We start from the raw sequence: 13,784 nt of genomic DNA on the forward strand, positions 1-13,784 counted from the left end.
AGAACAGCAAATAATTACATCAGTCACCCTCACGTAAGAAAGTGTGCGTGAGAGAGATTCTTCCACAGCTCCTTGAGATGAACCTTGTTATGTTTTATCTGAACATCACACTGGACAGACAACAGATTACAACAACACGCTAACCATCCAGTAAAGCCAACACTACTCTTCCCTAAACACATTCAAAGCAAACCTCAATTTTAAAAGCACAAAGCAATTTTTTGTTATTAAAAAATATTGTACACAAAGAAAATGGACAAATGAAATATGATTATAAAATTTTCTTGCCAAAGGTTACAACTGGTACTGCTACTACTAATAATATTTCACATTATTTTCCAACTACTACTATTGCTAATAATAGTAATGATAATAGTAAAAATCATTTTAAAAAATGGTACTAGTTGTACAGTATATACTAGTAAAAGTAATATAGTATAATATAAGATCATGTAAAATATAAGAATTAATAGTAATAATAATAATTATTATTATTATTAATGATACTACTACTAATAATAATAATAATACCACTAATAATAATAATAATACTTGCCTTATAGACTATAGTGGTTCTCCAGAGCATTCAGTAAAACATACAGTATATACTTAATAATAATAATAATGAAAATAATTATAATAATAATAAAAAAATACAAAAAAATCTAATAAAAAATGAAAAAGTAGTTCTTACTGAAGCACTGAAACGACATCAATCAATCAAGAAAGAAAGATTAAGTTTCTACTGTCATAGTGATGGTTTTATCGACTGCTATGTTAACTCAGTACATTTTTATTGATTGTGTCCTCTGACCCTGAACTACGTGGTTATGACTACATCCAACAGCTTCAGCAGCCTCCAATATTCAGAATTATTGATCAAAATACTTCACATCTAATAAACACAAACTGACGATAGTGCCATTTCATCCACACAAACAGCAGCAAAACACACATACAGCTAATGCACAGCATAGCCATCTAAATAGCACACGTATCTCTATCAGGGCTGCTTTATGCAGATAACACACAGAGAGCAAGTACAGAGCAGCTGTTTTGTGTGCTGTCAGCATTTATTTGCTCCTGAAGGTGACAGACTGATTTATAGAACTGCTGGACCACCAGAAAGCATCAGTCAGGCAGGAGGTCATTTACCTTCATGTCCAATCTGGTTAAAGACATACAGTATATCCACTTTGCTTGAGTGTGTTTGTATGCATGCGTAAGACCTAAAGTCCAGCTGGATTTGTGCTATCAACTAACCTTCTCATATCCTCATCATAGTAATGCAAGATGGAACTCATCGCAGCAAGGAGTGCATCTGGATTGACCTGGTCATCATTTGACGGTGACTCATCTTCACTACCACTGAAGACAGAGACGAAACACGCTGACAAAGTGATGTCACACTTATGTGAGATTTAAGTGGCACAGCCTTCAATTCATCCTGCAGTGAGTCTTGCTGACCGCTGTTTCACTCACCTGCCTGCCTGAACAGTTTCTGCAAAGTAGTGCAATGTTTGCCTGCCAAATGCTGTATCCTCATGGGATTTATGTCCTTCTGCAATTGTGCACCTGAAATTTAGAAGTGAAAATTTCAGTTCAGATCGAATTTGTAAAACAGAATTCAATCTGACAGTTTGATATTTCTGTGGAATATGTCTATTAACCTAGAGATTTTTTTTTTTCTAGAGGTATCATTTACTCACCTTTATGCTGTTCCAAGAAGGTAGTCTTTTTTTGTTCATATAATGTGTTTTTTATGGAAAGAATTTAATGTTATTATTTAGCAAGGACACATGAAATTGATCAAAAGTGACAGTGAAGACATTTAGAATGTCGTACAAAAGATTTCTATTTTAAATATTTCAAAACCTTTCTGGAAATAGATACTTCCAAATATATGTTTATATATTTATATACACAGTATATGTTTAAAAAAAACTACTAAAATAAAACAAAGCAGCACAACGGTTTTAAACATTGATAATAAGAAATGTTTCTCAAACACCAAATCAGCATATTATTATGATTTCTGAAGAATCACTTGACATTGAATACAGTAAAGGTGGCTGCAGAAAATTGGCCCTTGCCATCACAGGAATACATTACATTTTAAAATATACTAAAATAGAAAATAATAATAAATAGTAATAGTAAAATAGCAATAAATGATATTTCACAAAATGTCTGTTCTTGGTGTTTTTACTTTACTGTTCCTTTTTTTCTCCGCAAATAAATGCAGCCTTGGTGAACAAAAAAAACAAACACTTTTTTTCAATAACTTATCAATAAATATCTATAACATTTGAACAGTATACTTATTAAATGGTTTCGGGAAAACTCCTCTGCATTGAATGAAAAACTGAATGAGAGCTTTGCTGACTAAAACAATTTGTCCATTATCATTGTTACAATTTCATTAGATTTTCCATTTGATTTTGTTGCTGCTGTCCTAAAAACAGAATCAAGTGGATAAAAACAAAAAGCCTTCTCTGATTTCTCCATCAAAGCAAGAAACATTCCATTAATGCATCTCTCTCTTTCTCTTTCTCTCTGACTTTGCGGAAAGCAAGCATTTAAATACACAGAGCACTCAGAAAGACCAAAAGAACCATTAAAAAAGAATGTTTGCAGCATTCATCCCTAAAGATTCGAAGCCAGGGTTAAAAGCAGTGTCAGAAGTCTGTCAAAGAGAAGATCAATACTTATACTGCCAATTTTACTGGATTCAATGCTTAGTAATCTTCAGCAAGGAAACTTCTTAGACCATAAGTGGAGATACTGTTTTTAACTCGTTTGCTATTAGAAAATTGCACCGTCCTTAAGTCTTAAGTTTTTCAATGGTAATCTAAATGATTATTCAGAGTCAAAAATGGCATCTTAATGCCACACCACACTTGAAATCAAAACAAAACAATATTGGTTCTTGCTTTCGTTGTAACCAAAAATGGCACGACAGTTTAACATGTGGAATGAAGAATGGGATTTAAGAGCTGCAGTGCAAGGGAAGATTTTCAAAGCTATTATATAAGTCATCCAAAATATATAGGTCTACTACTTTCTAAGGTTCCTGGTATTTTGTTGTTTTTTTGGAGCTCCACAGTGTGATTTCACACAACAAGGAATATTCAATGTTATTACAGAAGGACAAGCATCTATCCTGAAACACTCACATGTGTATAAAGCAACACCAGCAAAGATCTACAAAAGCCATACAGCGTTTCCCATCTAGAGACATGATTTGTGCTCTTAATTAGAGTCAAGTCATCCGAGCAGTGTAGCATTATGAAACACCTCGCACACACTGCAGATCACGCAGTCTGCAATAATGCCAGCAGCTGCAGGAGTGACGTGGCCGTAAAGAAAAAAGAAAGTGTTAGTCATCAGTAACCATTTCACATGTGTGTGCACTTCACAGTGAGCGTTAACAACTTTCAGACCCTAATTAAATGGGAATTGATCTCAAGAGTGCAGGGGGAAGAGGAAGAGAGCTGTGAGATGCATACTGTATGAGCTTAACATTCACAAGAACCAATAACCTTTTGTCCTAACTCACATTCATACTCATACACATACTAGTATGATTACATCAAACATGACATTTAATGTTCACCTTTAAAACAATACATCATTTTCAGGCCGTACTGTGAGTGTGTGAAAGATTAAAAGTGAATATCCACCTTTTTCGTATGCCCCATGACGCTGTGCATGAATTATGGGGGTAACTTTTGTTAAACTGTAAACAATTAGCAAAATGTTTGCTTTATGAATGCAATAAGCATTTTCAATGTGGTTACATTACTCACACCTTCATTTATCAAACATTTAAAGGAAATGTGGAGTAGCATTAACAAATTACTTTCTACATATTTTGAGTAACCCAAAATATTGAGTATTTTCATAGCAATACTATTATTGATAGAATATTATTATTTTTCAGGTAGTGCCTCCTATAGTTTAAATCGCAGTAGGCTAAAATGACAGATAATTAATAATACAGCTCACGTACACACACAGACAGACGCAAGAGCAACCAACATACATGCACACTAATTTCCATGCCCATATGTTGAATGAAACTGTCCTCACATTGAAGAAAAATGCTAACGGTGTATTCATTTCACAGCCCATTACCTGTTTGAAATGGAAAAAACTGGAGAACCCTAACCCCCATCTGCTGGGGCCACCCGGTTTTCCCTCTCTTTCTCTTTCCGGCCAGACCTCGACATCATTCCTGATCATTCTCTGAAGGTTATGAAAGAAATGTCGCGATATTTCTCTGAAGGAGACAGAAAGTTAATGTGTGACCATGTGTAACCTGGTGTCTCGCAGACACACATTTCCTAATTCTCATTTCGTAAAACAAGGTGTGAATAGCACAGTTACCCATCTCACTTTTTTGAGTGTGAATCTCTTCAGGAACTCCTGTTCTGCATGTCATTGATTTGATACACACACACCTATGCCTGCTTTTGGGTGTTTGTGTCAGTGAGTTCTTTGCTGTGTCCTCTGCCATGTTCTTCTTATCAGAAATTGGCTGACATTGTTGATGTTTGGCTGTGATTGGCCGTTCTCTGATCTTTGACTCAGATAAACAAACACAAGCTGCTGATAAAGCAAATATAGGATTCTGACGCCATCATCTTCCTCACCATCACTAAAAAAGCAGCAAAGGCACAGTGTGAGAATTAACCAATGATCCAGAGTGTGTACACTCTTAAAAATAAAAGTGCTTAAAAGGTTCTTCACAGTGATGCCATAGATGAACTATTTTTGGTTCCACAAAGAACCATTCAGTCAAAGGTTCTTTAAATAACCATCTCTTTCTTACCTTATGATAATCTGAAGAACCTTCTCTTGCCACAAAGAACCTTTTGTGAAACAGAAAGGTTCTTCAGATGTTAAAGGTTCTTTAGTAGAACCATTTAGACAAAAAGGGTTCTTCTATAGCATTGTTAAACACCTTTATTATTAAGAGTGTAGGCTTAATTTATTCAGAATTAGGACAGACATTGTAGTGTTTAAAGTTTTCAAAAGTGGTATTAAAGACATTTTAAAAACAATTATTTGAAATAAATGTTGTTCTAAAGGATCATGTGACACTGAAGACTGGAATCATGGCTAATAAAAATTCAGCTTTGCCTCACAGGAATAAATTACATATTAAAGTATATCGTCCCCTTGGAATTATAAGGTTCTATCTGTGTTCTGAGCAGTTTTGAGATATTGAGCTTTAAAGTTTTTGCATTCCATTCGACTGTGTAGAAAGAACCTTTTTATTTTCTAAATAAAAAGTTCCAAAATGTACACAACTTAAAAAACAACATCACATAATGTAAAAAAGAGGTCACAGAATAAGAACATGTGAATAACTACATTTTGACAAAAATTTCAGATAGAACCTAATAATTCCAAGGGGAAAACAGTGCCCCAAATGAATATTTTTATCATCAATTACTTGACTTCAGACTTGCTTGGCAGTAAAAACCACCATTCACTTGTGTTATATGGAGAAAAAAAAATCTCACAAATTTTGCGTAACAAAAGAAAATGATAAAGGTTGGAATGGCACTATAGGTTGAGTAAATGATGAATAACTTCTGAGTGAATTATTTTGTTAATCATTCAAAACAAGGAAATAAGATCAATACATATACATACTATGTGGACAGGTGACCTCCAGTTGATGAGAACATTGTGAAGTTTAGATCCGCCCAGCTGAAGGCCAAAGGGGGAGATGGAACACTGGTCGAGCATGTGACCTCTTCAGCATTCCAAATTCAATTCTAGAACTCCAGGTGATTGAACACGACATCACACCAGCCTAGCCAGAGTTCCATAACATCCATATCAGGCAGCCCTGCGGAACAGATGGGTCTGGCTTTAGTAAAGTGGTCTGACGGCTGACAGGCAATCTTCAGATTGTGAGAAACAGGACTATTCTGAGCTGTAAGTACAGCTTCAGCAGGAGTTGGAATGCCGTCACTGGATCAGTTTCATCGATCAGCAAGAGGATTGGGAATGGCGCTTTCAGAGTAGCTGTATTGATTTTTGTCATGTCACAAATTTTATTGAATCATTCAGTTTAGCTAATAAATAGCATGAACCACTTGTTTATAAATCTATTATATATACACGCTTTTGATCAGTATTATAATGCTGGTGTCTAAATAAACATGCTATCTTTTGTGAATCATTGTAAAAAAGTGACATTACTTTTCCAAATGGTTACTGGATCGAGTCACCATGTTGGCTTGTTCACTTTGATACTTATTGGACCTCAAAACAAAAAAATCACCTCTCTGTTTTCCCCAAAGCTTCAGACACTTCTTTTCACCGCCTTGCTACTCTATTTTCAGCCTCTGACAGATGATTCCATCCAATTTCCTATGTGTGAGGTAAGAAAGAAAAGAAGAGAATGCAAGAGACAAGAGAAATGGAGAGAGAGAGAAAGAGAGAGCTGGATGTGAACTGAGCCAAGTAGAGGAGGTGGTAAATTGCTTGAGACAGCACTGAAGATGTTATGCTTCCAAACTCACCTGTTACACTGTCATTCAGCTGGAGATTTATGCACCAGTTGGATCATAATCATATGTTAAAAAGCAGTTTAACTGGACATTTATAGGTGCTGTTAAGCTGGTTTATCACCCGAACAAACAAATAAGTTTTATGACCAGCCATCAACATAAGCAGCTTAAAGGTCAAATGTGTAATTTCTGCGGTCTGTTTGAGCAGAGGCGCTTTGGATATCCTAAATTACAGACAAAAATGTTCATTGATGTAGGGATTTCTGATTAAATAAAGACGAAAGGAAAAACTTCATGATGATACATTTTGAATTAAAACACTCTTGATGAAAATATGTCAAGGAGAAAATAGCACTGCTAAATTATTGTATTAACAGCACACTAACAAAGTTTTTGAAGAAGAAAAGTCTAGAAACAATTTTTGCTGTTCCAAATAATCTAATCATGTCATTGTCCTGCTTATGACTGTTTTCATCAAACTAAAATTAAATGCAGATTCAAATTGACTAAAATATTGACCAAGTGTAAATTTACATGTTCAAAAGTTTTTAATGTCTCTTATTCTCAATAAGGCTGCATTACTCTTATTTTATAAATTGCGAAATATTTTTTAAATGCAATTAATTCCTGTGATGGCAAAGCTGAATTTTCATCCGTCATGACTGCAGTCTTCAGTTTCACACGATCTTTCAGAAATCATTCTAATATGCTGATTTGGGGCTCAAGAAACATTTATTTTTATTATAAATGCTGCTTAATATTTTTGTGCCACCATATATATATATTTTTTTTTTCTGGATTCTTTTAAGTTCTGAAGAACATTTGTTTGAACTATATTTATTTGAAATTTATTTGAAATCTTTTGTAACATTATAAATGTCTTTCCTGACACTTTTAATCAATTAAATGAATCTTTGCTGAATAAAAAAATATTCATCAATTTTAAAAAAGAAAAAAAAATCTTTCTCATCCCAAACTTTTGAATTGAAGTGTATTTCTGGCACAAGACAAAAACCAAATATCTTTCTCCAAATAACAGAAAATGGGGAGTCTTGAGAATTTGTTTTTGCAATTGTGTTTGGTGCCAGTAGTGATGCAGCAATTGCACAGCTCACTTCTGAAGTACTTCAGGCTTAAGTGCCATATTCATAGAGATGTGGGAACTCGCTGGTTTGTGGGTTTTGCTTTCCCATGGGTGAAAACCCACATCCTAAACCACCAGCTCATATTGTAACAGAACAGAACAAGGATAACGTAAGAGGAACAGTGCTGTGATTGCGTATATATTTTTGCAAACAACATGCTCAGGTTTGTGTGAGTTGTCCAAACCAATGGTTTGAACAAGAAATGTGACTCTTTGCGGTGGCCTCATGTTTCTGGCCTGGAGGAGGGAGAGAAGTCACCCTGCCACAGTACATGGCATGTAATCAATCTCTAAAAGGAAAATATTTCTTGAAACCTTTTCCTTTATACTAACAAACAAAAAACACATTTCTCTCTGTATTTTTCAAGCACTCTAACTGCAAAATCACTAAAGATACTGCAAAGCCCCAGTATAAATATAAGAGTGTGTATGAGAGTGTAATGAAGGACATTTTTCCATTTCCAGTCACGTTCACCTTGAAACTTGAGCAAATCTCTGAATTTGCTGAATCTGAAAAGGGTCGGTTGCACCATTCGTGTAACTCATGAGACATTCAGGTCTGCACTTAAAACACTTGAGCACACAAGTGTGACATATTGATCAATGGGCACGTCTCAAACAGAGACCGATCTATCCAAGTTAAAGCCACTTGCCAAACAGATGCCGTTTCAGCAGTAATACATCCCCTGTGGCAGACAGCTCTAACATTTGGACCTGTCTTCCTGCTGCTAATACAGCCTACTGACATAAGCCACTCCAAAAAAATGAGAGAGACAGCAAGATGGAGAGAGAATGTGTTGCCTCCATGCAGAGGACAGAGGATAGCTGAACCTGATGCTTAATAAGGAATTATTGATAATACACGCATAAGGCATTACTCATGAGACATATGAGAAGGTGGGACAAACTCACTGTAAAGAAACACTTGATTAACAAGATTAAAATTTAAAAGATTTAAGCCAAAGTTCAGTTTAAAAAATGATCTTTTACTTACTTTTACTCATGTCATTCCAAGGCCGCATGACTTTCATTCTTCTGTGGAACAAAAAAAAAAGATATTTTGAAAAAAAATTCAGGCAGGTCTTTTCAGTCAGTGAACTGAACTGAAGTTACTTTGAGTCAGTTCTTTCCACTGAACTATACAAATCATGCTGATTCTTTCACAAATCGGGATTCAACTTACTGACGTCAATTATGGTTATCATATTAATACTCCACTTTCAAAAAATAATAAAAAAAATTTTAGTTTGCTGACATTGTACAGCTTCAGAAGGTTTAGAGAATAGCGGACAACTCGTATGAACTACTCACACGTTGTTTATTTACTTGTGTTTAGGCACCTTATGGAGCCAGGCATTTTTATAGTGGTCACTATAAACTGCACTATACTGAAAAGAGCTGTATCTTTTGTGCTTCACATCAAAATAACAGGCTGTATAAGTTTCAAATGACATGAGGTTTTGTTGACAATAACATAATTTTCATTTTGGGGTGAACCATTTCTTTTAAGACCCTTCATCTCTCTACAGACCCATGCAGTGATTTCAGAACAAAGAGCAGAGACTTAAATCTACTGTACATCAACACTTTATTCCACTGTAACATCTCTTTCCTGCTTTCTTCTCTCCTTTCTCTTGTGGCCTCTCCTCTCTCTTGTTGAAATATGCATGCACTCTTTCCGTCCTTCCCTGTCTGATGGACACATTAGGAAGGATGGTGTACACCAACATGCCATCTGAAGTCCAGCATTTTAGATGCTGTCATTGCCTATAAAACATTTAAGCATAGTTCTTTTCCCACAGGCACTGCAGAAAGACTTGTAATTAAATGAACAGCTTGTCTGAAGAATAAAAAAAACACCTGTCAATCAGTGCTGTTAATTGGGTATAGAGCATCAATGTTACTGCTAGCCTGTTGTATAGGTTAGTTTCCATAACAAGTTCTGATCCAGAAATAATGGAAAGCTTGGGATATTTTCGCCCAGAGAACTAAAGAGAAAAAGTGCTTTTGTTTGAAGGTCCAGGAGTAGCTCAGTAAGAAACAAGAGCCTTGAGTCTTAGGGTCCTGAAGTGTTTCCTCAACATGTGCTGCAGATCTAAGCAAGGAAGTTTATTTTTGTTTCTTCTCGTCCCTATTTATTTGAGGTTGTGCATATAAACATTTATTTCAGGGTCCCTCAAATTTTGATCTGGAGGGCCAATGACCTGCATAGTTTAGACTCTGCAAAGCAGTGGCCCTCCAAGACCAGATTTGAGGAACCCTGATTTATGTTGCTTTGTCAGCCTGTGGCATCCCAGTAGGGCAGACCATTTCAACATTCTGAATGCTGGAAGCATCAGTGACGTCTCCCTCACTTCCTGAGCTACTCTTTGAGGACATGCTGCGCACCAGAGAAGTCATCTTTTGTCCGTAGAGGTCTCCTATGTAAAGAAAAGGCATGCTGAGATTTGGCAGTTTTTCGTCCTCTGGATGGAGCTGGTCAGACTCCACCAGGGCTTTCTGTCTCTGGTAGTACTTGGAGAACTTGTTGAAGATGATAGTGATGGGAAGGGCGACTACAAGCAGGCCGCAAATGATGCACAAGGTGCCGATAAGTTTCCCAGCCAACGTGATTGGATATGTGTCACCGTATCCCACCGTGGTCATGCTGATCGTCGCCCACCACCAGCCCACCGGTATGGTCTGCAGTTCTGACTCATCGTCCTCCCTCTCCACAAAATAGATGAGCACTGAGAAAATGGAGATTCCCACGGAAAGGAAGAGGATGAGGAGTCCGACCTCATGGTAGCTGTGACGGAGCGTCGCCCCAAGCGAACGCAGCCCGACCGAATGCCGTGCCAGTTTGAGGATGCGAAAGATACGCATGAGGCGCAGGATTTGCACTACCCTTCCCACGTTCACAAGCTCCTCGCTTTCCTCAGCATCCATGGTTTCGAACGCCAACGTGGCGTAAAATGGAATAATAGAGGCGAAATCAATTATGTTTAGCACATTGCTTAGGAATTTGCGCAAACATGGTGTGACAGCTAATCGTAGGATGAACTCGAGAGAAAACCAGAGGACGCAAAAGATCTCGAAGAAAGCCAACACCGGGTTCTCCACTTCTTTGTCATTAATGTCCACCTGGTGGAACTCAGGCATGCTATGAACGCACATGGCTATAATACTCATCAGTACAACACTCAGTGAAAACACCGCCATTATTTTTGCTGAGCACGAATATCCCGGGTTTTCCAGTCGCAGCCAGAGTTCCTTACGCTTCTCGGAGCACCAGGTGCCCTCAAACTTTTCCAGGTCTTTGTCAAATGCCGACAGTTCCTCCATAGATGAATCTAAGCTGTCCTGCAGCTGGTTCTGCAGGTCATCATCATTTCCCCAGTCGTGATCTCCTGCATACTCTTTCTGTTCTTGAAATCTGTCACTGCAGCAAGCGTCCAGGTGAAGCTCCTTGATGCCCCAGTATTCCAACTCCTGGCTGAAGCTAAACACACACAACTCTTCCATCAGGTGGATCTTTCCGGTATGATAGAAATTGAGCACGTAGCGAAAAAAATGTGGATTTCGGTCAAAATAATACTCGCGTTCGGCTGCTGCATAGTCGTCGCAAAGCTGGAGAATAGCAGCCTCTGAGCTACAGGAGAGAAGTTGGGCCAGTCGCGTGTGGGGGAAGCGTTGCAGGACCACTCGTTCCACTTGCTGCTTAAAGCCACCGACGTTGAGGTTGATGAAGCTCTCCTCTGGGCCTTGGCGGTGCAGGACCTGCCCATACACCATGATGGATGCCAGAACATGAAGGAGTAAGTGGGACTGTTGGGCTAAGCAGTTTTGGAGAGACTCAGCTTTGGCTGCATGCCTATAATGGAGGAAAAGAAAAGCCTGATTAGCACTGACCTGTTGCTATTGAATAACATAAATTCCTGCTCATCAAAAATATGTTACCTTTTTTTTTCAGTACTCCTTGCCATAATTCACTGTACTGTAATCAACTGTATGACAAGACAAAAACTTAATCACAGACAGAAAGACAGCTAAGCTATTATATAATGCTACTAACTGTAACAATCATGATGGGATAAAAGCATTTTGGAGCCCAAATCAGCTTTTATAGCTGCTAATGGATATTGATTTTGTACAGTGTCGTAAACAAAACCTCAGTGATCATTATGAGCATTTTAACACGAACTCTGACTTTCTTTCCCAGCAGTACTTTGTACCCAGGGTACAAAGTCATGTCAGGATTTCAGGACATTCAGTGAACACTTGACAGTTCTGATGTGCAGTGCTTTTATAAAGTTTGAAAAATGGATATTTTTATTCTGTGATGATGAAACATTGACAATGGGGTCTAAAGTCTGAGACCACTAGTGAAAATAATTGTGGATTGCATTTTTTATTAAATTAAAAAAAAAATTATAATAAAAAATTAAGAAAGAAAAACTATCTTCAACATTAAGTGAGAGGTTGAATTGAAAATGTAGAATCGTTTTGCATTAAAATATATTAAATATTATAATAAAGTCAGCATATGTGTTTGATTTTCAGAAAGCATTTGGTTTGTCCCTCTTTTGCTTCAGTGGCAGCAGCATGAACTGCACAAGTTTGTGTAAAACCTGATGACCACGTACTCCAGAATGATTTGAGAAACATCCAGAGAGTATCTTGTAATTTAGAGGAAACTCTCTGTACATAGTGACATACTTATTTGATTGGTGACCTATAAATGGTGCAAAAACTTAAATCTTTCTTCTTAAATGTCATATAATTTCCTCTTTCAATTTTAATGTATTATTTCAAGCTTTAATTAAGATTTTCAACTCCAGATTTTTCAATACGGTTTAAACTTTTACACCTACAGTATGTATGTAATAATTCAATTTGCAATATATAAAACGTAAATAAGATTTGACAGCAACAAAAGTAACTATAGAAAAACGACATTCCCACTAGACCTCAAAACACCAAACTGTTACATTTGGGTACAACATCAAATTTCTAAATTACATATTTGAGTTTCTGCAAGGTGTGTGTAAGTCCACGCGCTCTGTCTGATGGAAATCCAGCACCAAGGACAGCACCGAAGTTAAGTTCAAAAGCAGCACTGCCTAACCCAAACCACACACAAGCAATGTCACAGGTTACCTGTTTTCCTTTCTTTTCTGACGGCATCAGTGCACTGCAAAGACGTTCGGTGTGGATAATGCCATCTTCCACCGCCTTCCTTGGTAGAGTCGAGCCCGGTGTGCGCTCGTTCGCAGTGTTTGCCCCATGTCCCGCAGCAGACTGTGTCGGGTGGGACACTTGGCACACAGTGTGCCGCTAACGCACTCGCGGTGCCTCGGGGCAGCTGTGCGTCCGTGCGTCACTGGCCCGTGGCAATTGAAACGCGCTTGCGCTTTGCGTTACAGGACGCGCCTCCACATGCTCCACGGAGGAACAATGATTGAGTGAAAAATAATCGGAGGCCAGAGAGGTGAAATTAGGGCTAGAGACCGATACTTTGACCACTCGTGAAGGCCAGTTAAAGGATCAGAAAACTAATAAAAGACTGAGATTAAAGATCCCTTGAGTTACTGCTGAGGAAGACAACAAAGGTCGGATGGATTTTGTGGAAAAGAAAAGAAAAGAAAAGAAAAGAAAAGAAAAGAAAAGAAAAGAAAAGAAAAGAAAAGAAAAGAAAAGAAAAGAAAAGAAAAGAAAAGAAAAGAAAAGCATACAGCCTACTTAAAAGCGGCGACGATTCTTTTCCCTCAAACTTTTATGAGCATCAAGTGTGTAATTTTAATAAATGATTTTAAATGAATATCATCATCGACGGAGGATACTGCAGTTACGTTAAAGAGTGTTAAGTTATTATACCACGTAAACCGTAAAGAAAAAAAACATTCTTGTCCAGTAACGAACAACGCAGTCACATATGCTCAGCGAAAACACTATAAATGTATCAAGCATTTGCAACAAGTAACATAATACACTCTGTCAGAAGTGTCAGTTCTTGAGAGCGACTGTAGAGGGCAGCATTGCGTGACATACGACAGATACTATCTCTAAAAGGTTCACTGGACGGGTGCCAAAAATTAAATATGTAAATTCTCAATTCCAGTCAGAACTGA

The 13,784-nt window shown here is 37.5% G+C and overlaps 1 protein-coding gene and 1 long non-coding RNA gene across 2 annotated transcripts; both read right to left on the reverse strand.

Moving 5' to 3' along the window:
- Positions 1 to 2,282: 2,282 nt before the first annotated feature.
- Positions 2,283 to 6,902, reverse strand: LOC122139440. The gene is made up of 4 exons (XR_006156295.1): positions 6,302 to 6,902; positions 5,665 to 5,863; positions 4,399 to 4,660; positions 2,283 to 4,282 (listed from the first exon to the last, which is right to left on the reverse strand). It is a non-coding gene; the product is annotated as an uncharacterized LOC122139440 (long non-coding RNA).
- A 617-nt stretch (positions 6,903 to 7,519) lies between these two features.
- On the reverse strand, positions 7,520 to 13,299 carry LOC109070934 (potassium voltage-gated channel subfamily S member 3-like). The gene is made up of 2 exons (XM_042737100.1): positions 12,814 to 13,299; positions 7,520 to 11,527 (listed from the first exon to the last, which is right to left on the reverse strand). Exon 2 carries the CDS (start codon positions 11,446 to 11,448, stop codon positions 9,940 to 9,942), a length of 1,509 nt encoding a protein of 502 aa, XP_042593034.1. The 5' UTR covers positions 11,449 to 11,527; positions 12,814 to 13,299; the 3' UTR covers positions 7,520 to 9,939.
- Positions 13,300 to 13,784: the final 485 nt, after the last annotated feature.

The sequence above is a fragment of the Cyprinus carpio genome, chromosome B13 (genome assembly GCF_018340385.1).
Source record: "Cyprinus carpio isolate SPL01 chromosome B13, ASM1834038v1, whole genome shotgun sequence".
Lineage (NCBI taxonomy): Eukaryota > Metazoa > Chordata > Actinopteri > Cypriniformes > Cyprinidae > Cyprinus > Cyprinus carpio.

Coding starts and splice junctions, on each gene's coding strand:
- LOC109070934 (XM_042737100.1), bottom strand. CDS start 11,448: ATGGTGTATGGGCAGGTCCTGCACCGCCAAGGCCCAGAGGAGAGCTTC.